Source organism: Felis catus, chromosome B1, assembly GCF_018350175.1.
Source record: "Felis catus isolate Fca126 chromosome B1, F.catus_Fca126_mat1.0, whole genome shotgun sequence".
NCBI lineage: Eukaryota > Metazoa > Chordata > Mammalia > Carnivora > Felidae > Felis > Felis catus.
This window is the reverse complement of record NC_058371.1, coordinates 138824218-138841651: the sequence shown is the minus strand read 5'-3', so window position 1 is coordinate 138841651 and position 17434 is coordinate 138824218. Positions and strand designations below refer to the sequence as shown.

At 37.9% G+C, this 17434-nt stretch overlaps 1 protein-coding gene across 4 annotated transcripts in view; it reads right to left on the bottom strand.

The window, feature by feature from the left end:
- Window positions 1–17434, bottom strand: part of PRKG2 (protein kinase cGMP-dependent 2) — a 105069-nt gene that overhangs the window by 46538 nt on the left and 41097 nt on the right. For all 4 annotated transcript variants that reach the window (XM_023252999.2, XM_023252998.2, XM_023253000.2 and 1 more), the window contains 4 exons: window positions 15284–15347; window positions 7483–7560; window positions 5882–5976; window positions 2285–2353 (listed from right to left, as the gene is read on the bottom strand). In XM_023252999.2, the coding sequence (XP_023108767.1) occupies window positions 2285–2353; window positions 5882–5976; window positions 7483–7560; window positions 15284–15347 (306 nt within the window). The remainder of the gene's footprint in view (window positions 1–2284; window positions 2354–5881; window positions 5977–7482; window positions 7561–15283; window positions 15348–17434) is intronic.

The following is a 17434-nucleotide window of genomic DNA, read 5'->3' as shown; positions in this document are numbered from 1 at the left end:
GTGATTACAATGAAGAAAAAGGAAAGGAATTCTTCCTTTCTCTCGTATTTTTAGTCCTAGCATTTCAGAGCAATTTATAAGATTCTACCACACAGCTAATGCTATTCAGTGCATGCATATATTTTTAATGAACTCATATACGAAACAATGCATTATCAGGACCATACTCATGTATTTTCCATTTCTGACCTGGCATCCAAAGATTACCTTTATCTGAACCTATTGTGCACTTTCTAGCCCTAGGCCTTCGTTTCTAAGTTTTACTTCACCTGGGGTGACTTCTATATTTCCTATTTGCCTATTAATTTTTAAGCCCCATGTCCACACTTAACAAAATTAAACCTTGCCCACTTTACCACGTCGTGATTTCCCCTCTTTCTGAATACATGCTATGGCAGCCAAATGGCACAGTGGAAAGAACTCCGAAAGGAAGTCAGGACACGCGGTCAGTAGCTCCTGGTCCAACACAGGACAGCATCACTGGGGCAGCCCTTTACCGATCTGGGACTTCTTTTCTTATCCATAAAACAGAGATTAAAATAATTCAGTGATATTAAGGATTATTGTTCTATCTGTGGTGATGGATGTTAACTAGACTTACTGTGGTGGTCATTTTGCAATATATACATAATATTCAAGCACTATGTTGTACACCTAAATACGTGTTGATTATGCCTCGTTTAAAAATAATAAATAAAAAAGGAATATCGCTAACTTTTTAGGTATGTTAATGTTATTGTGGTCATGTCTTATAAGTAACATTTATCCTTTAGAAATGCTGCTAAAATTTATAGATGAAATCATTTTATGTTGGCAATTTGTTTGAAAATAGTATGGAGAAGGCAGAGAGAGGGTGGCAAAGGGATCCAGATAAGGCATTCATTGATAATTTCTGGACTTGCATTATGGGGTTCATAATACCATCCTGTCTGCTTTTTAATACGTGTGAAATTTTCCACAATAAAAAGATTTTTTTTAATGTTCTAAAGTTCTGGGGCACCGGGGTGGCTCCGTCAGTTAAGTGTCTGCTATGTCTCAGGTCATGATCTCACTGTTTCGTGAGTTCGAGCCCCGCATCAGGCTCTCAGCTTTCAGCACAGAGCCCACTTGGGGACCTCGGTCTCCTTCCCTCTCTGCCCCTCCCTTGCTCTCTCTCTCTCAAAAATAAATAAACATTTTAAAAAGTGTTCTAAAGTTCATTACAGTTCTAAACCCCTGATTCAGTGAATGTTATGTTCAATCAACTACATACTCCCTTGTGATACTTCTTCATTTTACTATTTTTTGCTAATATTTCATATGCGTATACCCTATTTCTTTGACTTTACTATGGGTTTTCTTTTTTTTAATTTCTTTTATGTTTATTTATTTTTGAGAGAGAGAGAGAGAGAGAGAGAGAGAGAGAGAGAGAGAGACTAAGCAAGAGTGGGGTAGGGGCAGAGAGAGAGGATACACAGAATTGGAAGCAGGCTCCAGGCTCTGAGCTGTCAGCACAGAGCCCGATGTGGGGCATGAACCCACAAACTGGGAGATCATGACTTAAGCCAAAGTCTGAAGCCCAACCCACTGAGCCACCCAGGTGCCCTTTACTGTGAGTTTTCTTAGACAACAGCCTAGCTTTGGTATATTTGCATTTCCTTTTGTGATATCTGGATAACTGATCAATATTCAACTCATTAGTGAGAGATTCAAAGGGCCAGATTCAAATATGATCTGAAGTGAGTGAAGGACACAAAGTAAGACTTTTTTCTGAAAAATAACCTGAGACATTTAGAAATTAATATTAACACCCGTCACTTGCAAGTTACTGCAAATGTTAAATTAAACCTTCTCTAGAAATATATGTATAGCTAATAATGAGTATTTTACATCATGTCCGAGACAGAGGTTTTGTTCAAAAAAATTTTTTTGACTGCTTACAGCATTTTAGAAATAAATTATGGAATGGTTCACTATATCGTATGGGAGAAAATCCATAAGAGTACTAATAAGCTTATTTCTCTGGAAGATGCAGAATTTAAATCGGTCTATTGCTGATATTTATGTACAAACTTTGCACACAAAATATTTAGCCTGCCAGCATCTGCCACTGCCACAGACAGATTCAGATCAGAAGGCCCAGTTCCTCCCCATGAATTTTAATAGAATATACTCGCAGCTGAGGATTGGCCAGCATTTCTAAGTGCTGATGAATGAGAAGACAGATGGGCCCTCAGAGTAACAGAAGGCCAAGTCTTCAAAGGTGGCAATAGCCTGCCTTCCCAGACAGTATCCGCATACTCACTCTCGATCTATAACCAGGCATGCAACATCATTTTCTTCGGCGATGATGTTAGCTGATCTGACATCCTCACTGCAGACAAAACCAGGAAAGTCAATTTTCTACGGTTAGAAATTACACATCCATTTTTATTAGAGGATCTGCTACTTTTTTAATGAAACACCGTCATTTAAACCTTCCAAAGACTGCTTTTTTTAATCATAACATACTCCACCCCTTTCCAAAAAAGGATTTGAAATGTGTCCCAATAAAGGTTATCTCAATAAGGAATTCAGAGAAGGCAAATTGCACCAGGAATAGAGAGGAATTGGTGACTACAAATGCATATGGAATCTCATTCTGTGCTTTGTGTCAGCAAAATAAAATAACTCTCCTCTGATCAAATGGGAATTGCTAATTAATAAGCAGCCAAAACCTGAAATTAACTAATCAAACAAATTTATTGGAAAAACATTCAAGTAATCAATATACAATAAAAAAGCCAATCAAGAATAAAACCCAGGGGCAACCAGTGGCTCAGTTGGTTGAGTGTCCAACTCTTCATTTCGGCTCAGGTCATGATCTCAGGGTTCATGAGTTCCAGCCCTGCATCCAGCCCCGCATCAGAATCCATGCTGACAGCAGGGAGCCTGCTTGAGAGTCTCTCTCTCTGCCCCTCCCCCAACTTTCTCTCTCTCTCTCTCTCTCTCTCTCTCTCTCTCTCACCCTCTCTCAAAATAGATAAACTTAAAAGAAGAATAAAACCCAAAGAAAGTGGTTTTAGTGCCGTATCACCCAATGATTAAGTAAACACTAACATACTTTAATTGCATAAAGCCTAAGATGTACATTTTTCACTAGAATCTCTGAAATCAGAGCATGTCCTACAATTGATGATGAATCATAATGTAATCAATAGCATTGTCTTTCTTTCTCAGAGGTACATTATATAATGGTGCCTCTCAAAATTGATATCCTAGATTCAGTGAATTACAGCATATGAGCTAGTGATGGCAAATTTAATTACCTAATGAATACCATAGGCCAAGCATTAGGTAAAGTATTTCTTTAGAGACCTTTATTTATATGAGTTTCCTCCCTCTATTAGTTACAAAATAAGACACTGAAAAATGGTACCCCCATATGGTACCCAGTGCTGTGAGATTCATTTAAGGTAACTGGGAGGAACAAACATATTGGGCCTGCTCTAAGTGACTTCATCAAACATGTACACCACAAAGTATATACAGTTCCTTCATCTACCTTTGGTGATAGGACAGGAAAACTTTGGTGGCCCATCTCTCATTCCAAAGAAGTCCCCTATTCACATAGGTGACATCCAGAGTCCTTCTGACATAACACACAGCTCCTGACATGTCTACAGGGTCCTTGCCAGAAGACATCAGCAAAAACATTCCGGGTTGATGAGCTTTTGAGTTGGGAGCTGAGCAGTCGCTCCTCAATGTGTATGTGTGGAGACATCTATATCTATCTATTTATCTATCTATATACACATATATACATAGATGTACATATACATATATACGTGTACATATATATGTACATATACATACACATATGATCTAGGATATGAGCCAATTTGATTTGTGAGTTCAAAAAAAGGAATGATGCGGCCTCCCTTTCACTTGTGAGTGTCAAGACTGACTAGGAATATTCTCTGCAAACACTTTATAAATATTAGGTGTTTACAAATACACATGTTTCTTTCATAATAACTGTGTAAGTGCCATGGATTTACTGTTGTACATAAAATGCTGAAAGAACTCCTGGGACTATTTAATGTCAAGTCATGGAAATATACAGAATATAAGGAATATAGAGCCACAGTCAGTGGCCCTAAAAACTGATAGCATAAAAATGCACAAAAATGTAGAAGCATTTGTATTCAGTGCTCCTGTTCACTGAATTTAGCTTTATGCTTTCAAATGCCTAGGGAGTTGGGTATCTGTAATAAATATGAATTCCCATGTTTCTCAGTGGAAAACACTATAGTTGGCTAGCTGTGACATACAGAGTAAATCATTGCAGATCCGGCAAAATCAGACAATATACTTCCTTTCAACAGCTATTTTGACTCTGTAGTACATTTATAAAGTTCTCTGCACTTTCAAACTTTAATTGTTTCGCTGGGAGGTATGAAAAAAGTAATCTAGTAATGTTAAAAACAAATACACTGAAGTTTTGAATAATAAAATTACATAATTATATTACATGAATGTATCTGTATTTAGTCACAAACAAAAAAATTTTACAAAGGACAATTTCCATGTTACTGAAACAAGTTAATTACTAGCTAGAAAACGAGAAAGAAAAAATTTTACTTGCATTTAAATTCCATTTTTAAAATGTTTACAAAGTAGTCATAATATAACTTACTAAGTTTATGTGTTTTTCCTTTGAAAATAAGAGCTTTATAATTTTTAAATAACCAAATTTGTCTTGTAGTAATTTATGAACATGTTTTCTTTGCTCTGTACTTAATATTATCATGACAAACAAATCAGCAGAACTAGGACTTCATGACAAAAATTAAAAAGGAAGAAAATGAACAGAAATAATACTCATTTTCTATAAGCATACATTTGAAATAACAACCATTTAGGAATAATATAAAGTTTAAGGGATGTCTTAACTAATTTCAAGTATTCATTTAAAAACATATGTAACTCCAAACAGTATTGCTCAAAACTCTAATTTGATCTTTTACAAAGTGATTTATATTTTTTTAAAATGTGGTGTTTTTAGACTTGAAGTGGTTTTCTGAATTCCAGGAAGTACATAGCATCTCCTGAGACATTTGATTTATCTTTATAAATATTTCTTCCATAAGTTAGATCAACAGTAGATAAACTCATACTTCCAAAGGCCTAAGGGTCAGGTAGAAGTTTCCTACACACTATTTTGATTGTTTCTAAAACTTGAAAAATGAGCTGATAAAAATCCTTAAGAAAATATTGCTTTTAACATAGTAATTTAAAAACACAAAAAACATGGAAAGTTATTATTTGATAATTTTTAAAGGGGGAACAGCAACATTTCAAACCCTGGAAATATAAAAATTCATTCTTAAAAAAACTGTAATTCTCATGTCTTTAATCCCTCTGACTAAATTTTTAACTTTTTTTTAATGTTTATTTTTGAGAGAGACAGAGACAGAGCGTGAGCAGGGGAAGGGCACAGAGAGACAAAGACACAGAATCCAAAGCAGGTTCCAGGCTCCAAGTTGTCAGCACAGACCCCAACATGGGGCGCAAACTCACAAACCATGAGATCACGACCTGAGCCTAAATCGGACACTTAATAAACTGAGCCACCCAGGCGCCCCTCTGTGACTCTCTTTTAAACTAAAGATTCTAATGGGATACCAATTTTATTTTCACTAGCAAATTTAAGCCTTTCCCATTTCTTTTCTGTGCAGCTAGTGTACTTATTTCCTGCATGAGAATGAATTTTTTCAGAATTCAATTTATTTTTTTTCTTAATTCCTGGATATTTGCTGACATTAATTTGGCAGCTCAATTTGACAACTCTGAATGAGTAATTACACATGCAAAACAACAAAAGAATTATTTAAGTATGGTATAGACTTTGTGGATTCACCTGATAAGAGCTTTTTCTCCAAAGTATTCTCCTTTCTGCAGTGTTTTTATCAGTTGTGGCTGATCGTGGCCCTCTGTGCTCTGGGTGACTTTTACCTACATGATGTTAAACAATTAAAAAGATAAAGAGAAGGGGAAAAAAAAGAAAATCTGAGCACGTATTCATTCAACCAGACCCTCCAAATCTATATAAACTTGACTGAAAGAAGGAAATAGAAGAGCCTTTGCTCTAACTTGGCGACACTTAGGACGATCTTAACTACAGGCAATTCACTTGGAGGGACTGAGAAATCCTGTGACTTAACATGACCAAACGACTCCCCATCTGTAAGAGAAAGATTCTCCATTCAAATCCCACCTCCCACAGTTAAAAAAATTTTATGTGAATCTAGCAATTCCTTCCTAGGAATATTCAAAGCAAATCCTAATGTTCCTGTGGGAACTTTTATTATGGCAAAAAGCCAAAGAGTTGACAAACTAATCAAGAATAAGGCTAAGTGTCAGGAATTCTGAATCTAGTGTCCATGACTGATTTGTTGAATCCTCTGTTTTACCCCCTAAACTTAGATGTAAAATGTGGATATGGAGAAGAGTCATAACTTTCATGGGTGTCTCACTGTGATCCATGGCCCAGGAAGGTTTAAGAAGTCCCACGGCACAACCAAACAAAAACTTCAATATTCCTTGTTTGTGGCTAGTCTTATGCCAATTCAACATAATCACAAGGGTTGCTTCCTGTTGATTAGAAATTCTGAAAGCATTGGGTCCAGGTGGAAGAGGAATGATGAAAAAAAAAAATGTTCTGAGTGTTGAAGAGTTTCTGAGGTTTGAAACCAATTTGTTATTTTTTTTTTCTTTCACTGGGGGCCCAGTTCAAGGTTCGACAACCAACCAGTTTACAAAGGGCAGTGCCTGATGATAAACACTTCCATGGAAGAAAGAATACTTGTAAAAACTGGACAGGTTATGGATGCAGGCGCTTAAGGTTTCACTCTTTTTTTTTCAGTATTTCACAAATGCCTTTTATCTCTGAGCACCACTGTAAAGAGTCAACATAGGAACAACTGGCAACATGTTATCCACTCACAGTTTAAGTGAAGAGAAAAATCTACTGCATATACTAGCATAAATTTTTCATCAGCACCCAAACCAACTTGAGCTACGGTATATGAACTGAAGTTCCGAGCCCTCTCTACAGCTTTATGCCCAGCCATTGCTGTCCTCCACTGACAAGTTCATTCTCCTCCACCTGCTGCTTGTCACCCCTGCTGGATGGAAAAGATTTCCAGCCCTGATCCTGGATCATTGATTTGACTGGGAATCACAGACAAAAGGGATCTGAGAAAGAATCTAGTCATTTTAAACACAATGAAAGTCAAGGGACCTGCCTAAGGTCACTAAGAAGTTACTGTCTCAGCCAGAACCCAGAACAGCTCTCCTGTGCCCCCAAACCCAAGGCTAAGACCAAACCCCAAGGAACTCTTCTGAGCAGAAGTTCCTTTACCTGTTCAATGCAGAGACTTTCCAGTGCTGTGGTGCAGGGCAAACTAATGTGAAAAGACTTCCATGAGTTACTGTAAGTAAGCTTTAATTCATACTTACCTTTCCTTTTGCTAAAATGAAGAAGGTACTTCCTTCCTCGCCCTCTCTAATAATGTAATCTCCTTTGTCATAGTATTCCTATTGGGATAAGAGAAAAAGAAAACGTTAAATCCAGTGGCGACATCCAGATGAAGGCATAAATGTAACAGAACTCCCCATGTCTTTGAAATGAGCATCCCATGCCTGTTGCTTTTCTTTGTTGCCTATTGTCACTGTAATCTTCTTTAACATTGCAGTCATAAACTGTAGACAAGTAAAGAGACTTTTGCCTTATTACCTGCATTTCTTTTTGTCTTTCACAGAACTCACCAGAAAGACTGGTTTTCAGGCATGGAGACTAAAGAACATGCAGAGAAACAAAAGCAAGACAATAATCACTGACATCCAGGTGGGCTTTCACTGAAAGAATCTAACTACAAACTGTTCAGTGATCCGTAACAGCCTGAAACCGGGCCTAGTGTTTAGAAAAAGAATATCTAAGAAATTGAAAATATTATCCCCAGTGGACATTAGGAATATCAGCGTCAACTTCTAATTCCTTGAAGGGCAAAGGCTAGGAAAATTCTACAGACAGAGGAAGTGGCTCTTTCCTATGGATTCTTTTCAAAAATGTGTCATCATAAAATATCAACATTAGAATTTTTCACATGTAAATTCTCTTCTTCAAGGTAGGTTTATCCTCATGAAATCTCAAACTGTCACATATTTCTTGGTTTCCCTCGTGTGTGTGTGTGTGTGTGTGTGTGTGTGTGTGTAATCAGAGAATTCTTGGGCAGGGAAAAGCCATTCATCCATATGTCAGACCGATAGAGCAATACAGTCTCTTAGAAAACGAAAGATGGATTAGACTGTCCACCTCTACTCCACTTTAACATTGTGTCAAAGTCATAGAACCAAAATGGAACTCTTAATTATTTCTACAAAAATGGGCCTGTTTCATTTATTTAAAAAGGCATAATTAACAACATCACAGCTCTCTCTTATTTTTCTTTTAGATTTAAAAACAAAATCCAGACAAAGCCACTTTTATGTCTGCTGTATTTCAGTATCTATTTTGGTCACTGACTAATAAAATCTACTTACATTTTTGAAATAAATGTTACTTCTAATATGACTAAACCTATCTTTTATTTACATAGCACTACATACATCTTACAAGATATTTCAACATATGGAAAGATGCATATCTTAGGGAAAAAAAACAATGCATAAAGTTCAAATAAGAACATTTACCTTCAAAGATTTAGAGAAGCACATTAGTTTTCTATTGCTGCTGTTACAAATAACCACACATTTCTTAGTGGCTTAAAGAAAACACTCATTATCATCTCACAGTTTCTGTGGGTCAAGGAGTCCAGGCACAGCATGGCTCACCTGGATTTTTCTGTCAAGGGTCTCTCAAGACTGAACTCAAAAGTGTCAGGCTGTGTTCCTTTCTGGAGGCTCTGGGGGAAAATCCACTTTCAAGTTTAATCAGGTTGTTGGCAGAATTCAGTTTCTTGAGGTTATAGGATAAGGTCTCATTTCTGTACTGGCTGTTGGCCTCTTAGTTTCTGAAGATCTCTCTTAGGTCCATGCACAGAGCCCCCTGCGTTTCATAACCAGCAATGGCTCATCAAATTCTTCTTAGACTTGAAATCTCTCTGACTTCCACTTATGCTAAATCTCTCTGACTCCAGCCAGAGAAAATGCTCTGCTTTTAAGGGCTCATGTAATTATAGTCATCCCATCTAGATAATCCAGAATAATCTCCTTATTTTAAGGTCCTGAACCTTAATTACACCTGCCCAGTCACTTTTGCCAGATGACATAACATATTCACGCATTCCAAGGATTGCAGTCTGGGACACTGGGGGGAGGGGGGGCGGGGGGAAGAGTCCATTCTGCCTTACCACAATAAGCCAATAAAAGACAATGTTTTGATGCATTGAAAGCACCTGAAACATAGTAAATAATTAATAACTGCCATGTTGAGGAGGAAGATGATAATGGTTTGCTAGGCTGTCACTTCAATCTTCTGAACCTCAGTTTACTTTGCTATAAAATTAAAACCGTATGACCTACCACACCTAACTTTGAAAGAGGGTATCTAAAGCACCTGATAGCATACTTGGTACATGCTAGGCACCCGGTGATGGTTAATCTCTGTGAAAGAGCCTGGGAGCCAGTTGTCCAAGCCTTCCACAGTATACGTGGCTGTCCAGGTAAAATGCCTCCCTGGTAGCTGTGGCCATGTGATTAACTTCTAGCTAAAGGAACCTGAACAGAAGTGATGTGTGCCACCCCCTCATGCCAGGTCTATGAGCCGTATCAGGCATGTGTCTTCACAGAGAGATCTTGGGAGAGGATCATAAGGCCTTTAGCTTGAGTTCCTGAATGACTCTGTATAGCCAACTGGGACTATCCTCCTTGGACTGTTATGTGAGCAAGAGACAAACCTCTACTTTATTTGGAAAACGAGATTTTGAGTCTTTTGCATCACAGTGTGCTTACTCCAACTCTTCATTCTTTCTCATTTTAGCTGTATCACAAACCTTCACCACCTCCAAGCTCAATTTTGCAGTTGAGTTGGCCATGAGCCTTGGTGTTTGAGTGAGTGACCATGCCACTGCAGTTCAGCATCTGTTATGCAGCTAATGTTCATTCCTCTTCCCTAGGAAGGTTGGCGTCGTGTTAGATGTCCTTGTTTCAGAGAGTCTGCTCTATAGTCTCTCCTAATCCCTTCAGAACATGGAACAGAAGGAACATGGAGAATTTCTTTCTTTTTTTTTATGTTTATTTCCTTTTGAGATAGAGAGACAGAGTGCCTGTGGGGGAGGGGCCGAGACTGAGGGAGACACAGAACCGGAAGCAGGGTCCAGGCTCTGAGCTGTCAGCACAGAGCCTGACACAGGGTTCGAACTCACACGCCATGAGACCATGACCTGAGCCAAAGTCAGACGCTTAACCGACTGAGCCACCCAGGCACCTCAAGAGCATGGAGAATTTCTGAAGTGCTGGTAGGTTGTTCTTCAGTTAGTATAAAGCGTGTGGTGTGTGCAGATGTGAGGCTTTAATTCCTGTCAGTCAGAGAAGCTAATGGGAAGCTTAAAAGGGAACACTGAGAAAGAGCTTTATTGTTTCTTAAGGGGCAACCTTCCTGGTGGTATTTTTCCTAGGGATGATTCTTTGTCACCCAAAACCTTGGGAGGAAGATAAACAATACCTCCCAGTGTGTTGACAGTAACTTCATAGATCAGAAAAGGCTGTGGATGTAGGTCAGACCAAAAATATATAGTGGTAAGCACTGGCTATGATGCTAGACTGGCCAGTGTTTGTCAACTGGGGAGTGCAGCCAGTCTAGCCAGGGTGGTCACCAAGACCAAAAAGAGAAATGCAAACAGTGTGGTTATTGTCCTGTGGTTACACTGCAAAGGGGTCCCTTATAGGACCAAGAAGCCATAGATCCTATCTGGGGGAGCAATGATTTTCAAGCATTTTTTACTGTGACCTACAATAAGAAATACATTTTACCTGTACACCCAAACACACGTACGGGAGTATGCACACATATAGACATTTATATAAAATTAAAACATATTCAAATAATACTTATACTTACTACTCTGATACTTTTAAAAAATGTTCCTACAAATTAATTTCATGATCTACTAATGAGCTATAACCCAGAGTCTGAAAAAGATGTTTTTTTTTACGTTTATTTATTTATTTTTGAGAGAGAGAGAGAGAGAGACAGTACGAGTGGGAAAGGGGCAGAGGAGAGAGAGAGAGAGAGAGAGAATATCCCAAGCAAACTCCTCTCTGTCAGCACAGAGCCAGACTCAGGGCCCAATCCCACGAACCGTGAGATCATGCAGGACCTGAGCTAAAATCAAGAGTCAAAGCCTTAACCGACTGAGCCACCCAGGCACCCCTGAAAAAGATGTTTTTAAAAAAGATGTGCAGGAAACCCTAAGAGTAGTTACTGAGTGTATAACAAGAGGGAAAAATAAGGAAATCAATACCAGGGCAGACTAAGAGGTAAAGGTCAGAAGAAAACTATACAAAAAGCAATAGCTAATGAACGATGGAAAGAGGTTTTCACTGTAAAGAAAATGCTCATTCTGTGAGATCTAGAAAATGCTAGAACCTGAATGCCTGTAAACAGTATATAGAAAACCAGAAGAGAAACCAAAGGTGATGGAGAACAAAGACCAAAACGCAAGCCTAAGACTTCCTTAGAGTCTTTAGTGTGTGGCCAGAAATCTTCATTACAAAGAAGTATTGATGATGCACAATCAGATGTATCACACACACACACACACACACACACACACACACACACTCCCCACATCATATGACTATGAACCCATGTTGGTTGTTTAAAAAACTGGATACAGTTATTTGGGTCGTTACCGACATTTTTTTTGTTCACCCAAGTACAACAGTTAAAACACTGTAGAAATTTTAAAGCAAATACAATTGGATCAGGTGGGCCCTCATCAACCACTCGGGCAAAATTTAGTAGCAGATTGCTTCTTTCCAAGGAACTAGAGCCCACAAAATGAAAACCAACAGAAATTCCTCCAACTTGGGTGCGCCAACGGTTTAGAAATCTGTAACTGAAACACTGAAAGAGCCCTTAGAGATATGGACTACTCACCCTTATTTTGTAGATGAGAAAACCCTAATGCTTACCACAATTAATTGACAGCCATTAGCGAAAGAAGCGTGACCATAAACACTAATCTCCAGACTTCGGACTAGTGGACTTTCTATTGCACCTAGCTGCCTGCCCCACCTCTAGCTAACTGGTCCATAAACAGGCAAAATCCACAATTATCTCAACTTTCTTTATGACTCCAGATGTAATCATTAAAATGAGAAAACCCTCTGGTTTTGTAGGTATTAGCAGGAACTATAAGAAAGAAAACTAGATTTTTTTAAATTATGAAAAATGGAAAATTCCTGAATGAAGAGATGGCAAGGCTCTAAATATATGTATTCTATTCATAACTTTAAACTAGTGGTTCTCAAATAGTCTCTTTAATAAGCATAAGAATCAAGTAACGTATTAAGTGTGCATTTCTGGGCCAATATCCCAGAGTTTCTGATTCGGTAAGTACGGGTGGTACCTGGAAATCTGCCTTTTAAGCAGCGCCACAGGTGATGTGAGTAAGGAAGGGCAACAACATTCTACATGACCCCACCCCTACCCCACTCCTACTACACCCCCAGTTTCATGAAAGATGGCATGTCAGAGTCTCAGTACAGGGGGCCACAGGGTCACATACCACAGCTCTGCAACAAAGAGTGAGGTGACATTTCAATCAACCACAGTCAAATCCCATGCTTCCTGTATGTGTGAACAGAGACTCCTTCCACTCTTGTGCTCCATATTGCACAACTGGTGGGTGCAGAATTCACATGATCATTTTCATTACCATTAACACTTACAGTGCATTCGAAATCTGTATCATGCCTCGTGATGTTCATCAGTTAATTCCCAAATATGTTGGTACTCTTTTCCCATCAGAACACAAGAGGAGGCTTAAAGGGGATGTCTGCCTCTAGAATTGAAAGGGCTGGGTGATTTAAGCTAAAGCAAGATATGTAATTGGAACACTGAATAATTGGAGCCATTGGTCTACATGTTCAATAGTCAAAGTCTTAACAAACACTTCAGATCAACTGCGTCGTGGTGGGAAATTCCAATACCCCTTTCCTGCCCCCACACAAAAGTTAAAACCCTCCCAAATCAATTCCTAAACTTCAAGCCAGATTCAGCCTGTTTTTGTCAAAGATCACGGAGCCAGTTTGTGGGACAGCTGGTCCTGTAACTCAGCAGGCATTCTGTTATAATTCCAATGCATTAGTGATTGGCTGTTGTCAGGACCCCGTTGACGGGTCATTAGTCCAAGCTATGCTGGTAAATTATGTGCTTTTCTTAGTGCTAAATAGATCCCATTACTCCCTTGCTAATCACTTTTGCATTTGAGAATTTTCACACGCTATAGAGACACATTTGTTTGCCAGGTACGAATAAAGAGCCCTTTATAAACTGTGCTGCTGTCTGCAAATGCAGAGATATAATAAAGCCTTTCTAGGGTGTTTTAAAAGATGAGAACTTTCAAACTCAAATTGTGTGTTAATTAATACTGGACTTGTGCCCCATCTATATATTCTGCAGCTATTGCCTGTGGCTGCTATAAATATGACTAATTTACCATTTATTTTTAATGATACTAAATTTTAATATTTGCTGTCAGCATGGAATCCCCCTCTGGTGAATCTACTCTATTAGTATTATATTAAAAACAGATTTTCTCAGTTAACCAAAAAAATATAAGGCTACTCCAGCTTAAAAAAAAACACATACTCTCAGAAATTAGGATGAATTATTAATTTGTAACATCTGTGATTGGGTTATGTTACATTGGGAAAATCCCAAGAGATGCAGGGCAAGCAGTCCTCTTGAAAATGACTTCATTTCTGAACACTCTGGGGACACAAGGCCAGGCACTGTGTCATCACGGCCTGTCCTTGATAAACTGCTGGACAGGTTCCATGAATTGTAAATGGAAACATTACTGGTGTCACTTACACTTAAGGATAAAATGGTCAGTGCTCCCTTCTCAACAGATATTAGTTTGCATTGTATACTGTGATTGACAGAGGCATGAATCTGTCAACAATCAGTCTTGCAGAGACTTTTATATCTCCCACTGCGAACAGCTTTATAAACACTTAAAGTCAACATGTGACTTCTTTATTATTCCTTACCTCCTTCAAATTCCATTAAAGCCATTTTGGTTTCAATGAAATTGACCCCCCCCCCCGCACACACACACCAAAAATCAGAGAGAAATTTCTTGCTTTGAATTTTAATCTCTGAAATCTGAAGAGGTTTTCATATAATGCATATCATTAGAATCCAAGGTACATGTTATAAAAGATTTATTCACAAAAAAACTTGGCTAGTCTTGGACTAGAACCAACCATCTGGGTGATGCCTCATATGAGTTTTTGAACACATTCCATTATGCTGTTTTCCCCTAGATGTTAAAATAGGTAAAGTGCTTCTTAAATGCAGAGGGTTTTAAAATGTCTTTTCATGGTGTAGAGTTTTCAAGTATGGACTTGTTTCATAGCCTGATTCAGAAAGCTGTCCCCTAAAGCTCCAATATATCCTCCTCTACACCATTACCTAATGAAACATCATTGACTCCTTTATACTAGGAAAACTCTACAGGGGATTGTGATGTTAACTGCAGAAAATCAAATGCCTCTTGAGTAAGGCAGATTAGTTTCACAAAATATACTAAAAAGGTTAGAGTATGTAAATCAAGTGTCATTTTACACATGCAAATCCAATTTCCTTTTATACATTTCAGAAGAGTGGCCTAAACCCATCCCAGCCCCTTAATTCCCTGTGAGTTGGTCTAAGGTTTTATACAATAGAAAAAGGCTCCTGGTCTCTGCAGACAGGCCACCTACCATCCTTTCCTTTTTTTCATTTACAGTGCTAATAACAACTAAATTATAAAGTCTTTAAATAAGGGGTGCCTGGGTGGCTCAGTCAGTTGAGCATCTGACTTTAGCTCAGGTCATGATCTCACAGTTTGTGGGTTCAAGCCCTGCGTTGGCCTCTGTGCTGACAGCTCAAAGCCTGGAGCCTGCTTCAGATTCTGTGTCTCCCTCTCTCTCTGTCCCTCCCCCACTCACACTCTGTCTCTCTCTGTCAAAAATAAAAACATTAAGAAAAAAAATTTTTAAATAAAGTCGTTTAATAAAATGTATTTTTTCCTTTAAAATTTCTTACCACTTCCAAGCAGTCAATGATCTTGGTTAATTTATCTTCAGGTAAATTCTTCAGCAAGGATACACTTCAAAATTAAAAAGAAACCTTTGATTATCTTCCTGAATTAAATATGCACTTCTATGTAGTTCAAAAAACCTTTACCTGCATCTAAAAAATATATAATGCACTTTAATTTTTCCAAAGTAAACCTCCAAAATATATCACACATAAACAACTGAATTTCAAATACACTGAAATTATATAACCACGTGTAATCACAGGTATTTATCACAGGCAAATAAGTAAAGACAGTAAGATACTAAAAAGGGAAAAAAATCTTATTTTGTCCGTTTGGAAGGAAAAAAACACTTTATATTTGTTGTTGGTTTTCAGAGTGAATTACACCCAGAAATGTGTTTCTTGCCACATCTCAGTATGTCTTTTATTAGCATGGGTGAGGAGCTCTGCTTTCAGAGGAGGATATGATTTTCATCTAAATCTGTGTAATTAAGTAAAGGCTGAATCCAGGGGGAATATAGGAATTAGCATGGAAATCATCTTGATTATTAATCATACTGTACCAACTTTTAAAATTAATGGTAGCCAGGGGCACGTAATAGGAACATTTTTACATATAGTAATAATATCAGGAATGAAATGGATTACTGAAAGTTATTACTTGAGAAAAAACATCAGAAATTCCACTCAGTATGATTAGCCAATCAAATGATTAAATTGTTCCTTTGGAGAAATTTCTCCTCTACTTTACCCATTTTCACTCGGGACCGTTGACATAATTACTGTAAGATAAAAACATATTTCCTACCATCTAAAATTTGACACCCCTAAAGAAAAAATGATGCTACTCCAAAAATACATAATTGGATCCAATTTTTTAAAGTAATAGCTCTAGTTGATCCTTGGGCATGTTCACAGGGAGGCACGTGGCCAGGACACGTGGCTAAGAATGTTTGTATCAGAATCATTTGTAATTGCAGAACACTAGAACATGCCCCAATTGGAGAACAGATAAATACACTGTAGTAGAGTCAGAACCAAACTCTAAAACAGGAGAAATGACTGAACTTAACCAGATGGATGAAATAGAAAAAAAAAATAGAAAAAAAGATTGAATAAAAAGTTGAGTTGCAAAAATAACACTTTTTAAAGTTGAAAAATAGGTTAATTAAATCAAGCTAGAGACAAAGTAATAAAGACTACCAAGGAATGATTTCTAAACTTCAAAACACAGGCCACTCCATGGAGACGCATGTAGGAGGCCGGGAAATGAATGGGGACCACAGGAAAAGAACTTTCCATTTTGCCAATGCTCCACTTCTTAGATTGGGCATTTTTGTTATTATGTTTTAAAACTTACATATGTACTATGTAACTTTTCTAGATATCACATATTTCAAAATGAAAAGGTGTAAATGGAAAAAGAAAGAGCTCATTGTATATTATGAAACAAAGAGAAATGCCTGTTTCTAATCTACCTTCCTATGAATGAAAAGGTAAAATGGTAACCAGAACTTGTCATTGATTAACATACTCTTCATTGCAAAAGTTCTACTTCTGGTCCAAATGGGAGTCTATAATGTTAGTGAAAATTCTCTTCTATAAACTATCACTTTTGGGGATTAGTGAGGAAATTGATATGAGGAAAACTCTTTTGTCTGTCTCCCCACTATAAAAAAAGCAATAAGGTTTATCTGGATCACCACTGAATCCACAATATTTAGCGCCTAGCAATAAGTATTTGTTAAATGAATGGATGAATCAGATAACAAAAGGAAAGAAGGTTTATGTACTAGTAAATTCTCCACGGTCCTTTTACTGAGACAGAACACTCTAGACTCCAAGGGAATGAAATGCTACCCCTAGTAATTCAAGTTTTATCTCACACATTCAGAGGCAACCCACAAGGACTGGTTGAGTTATTTATCCCCCTTTGGCCTTTGCATGAGTGTAGTTCATTAGCTTTAAATGCTGACCTGTATTGCTCAGTTACTGGATATTTAGATTACCTATACTCAGGTAGAGCCCACAACATGATAGCTAAGGCATTGGTTGGCATATAGGTAAGGCACTTACTTATCATTATTGCAGCTCTCTGCCGGGAGTCAATATTATCTCTGGGGAGGGCAAATCAGCAAGATTCTGTAGGAGAAC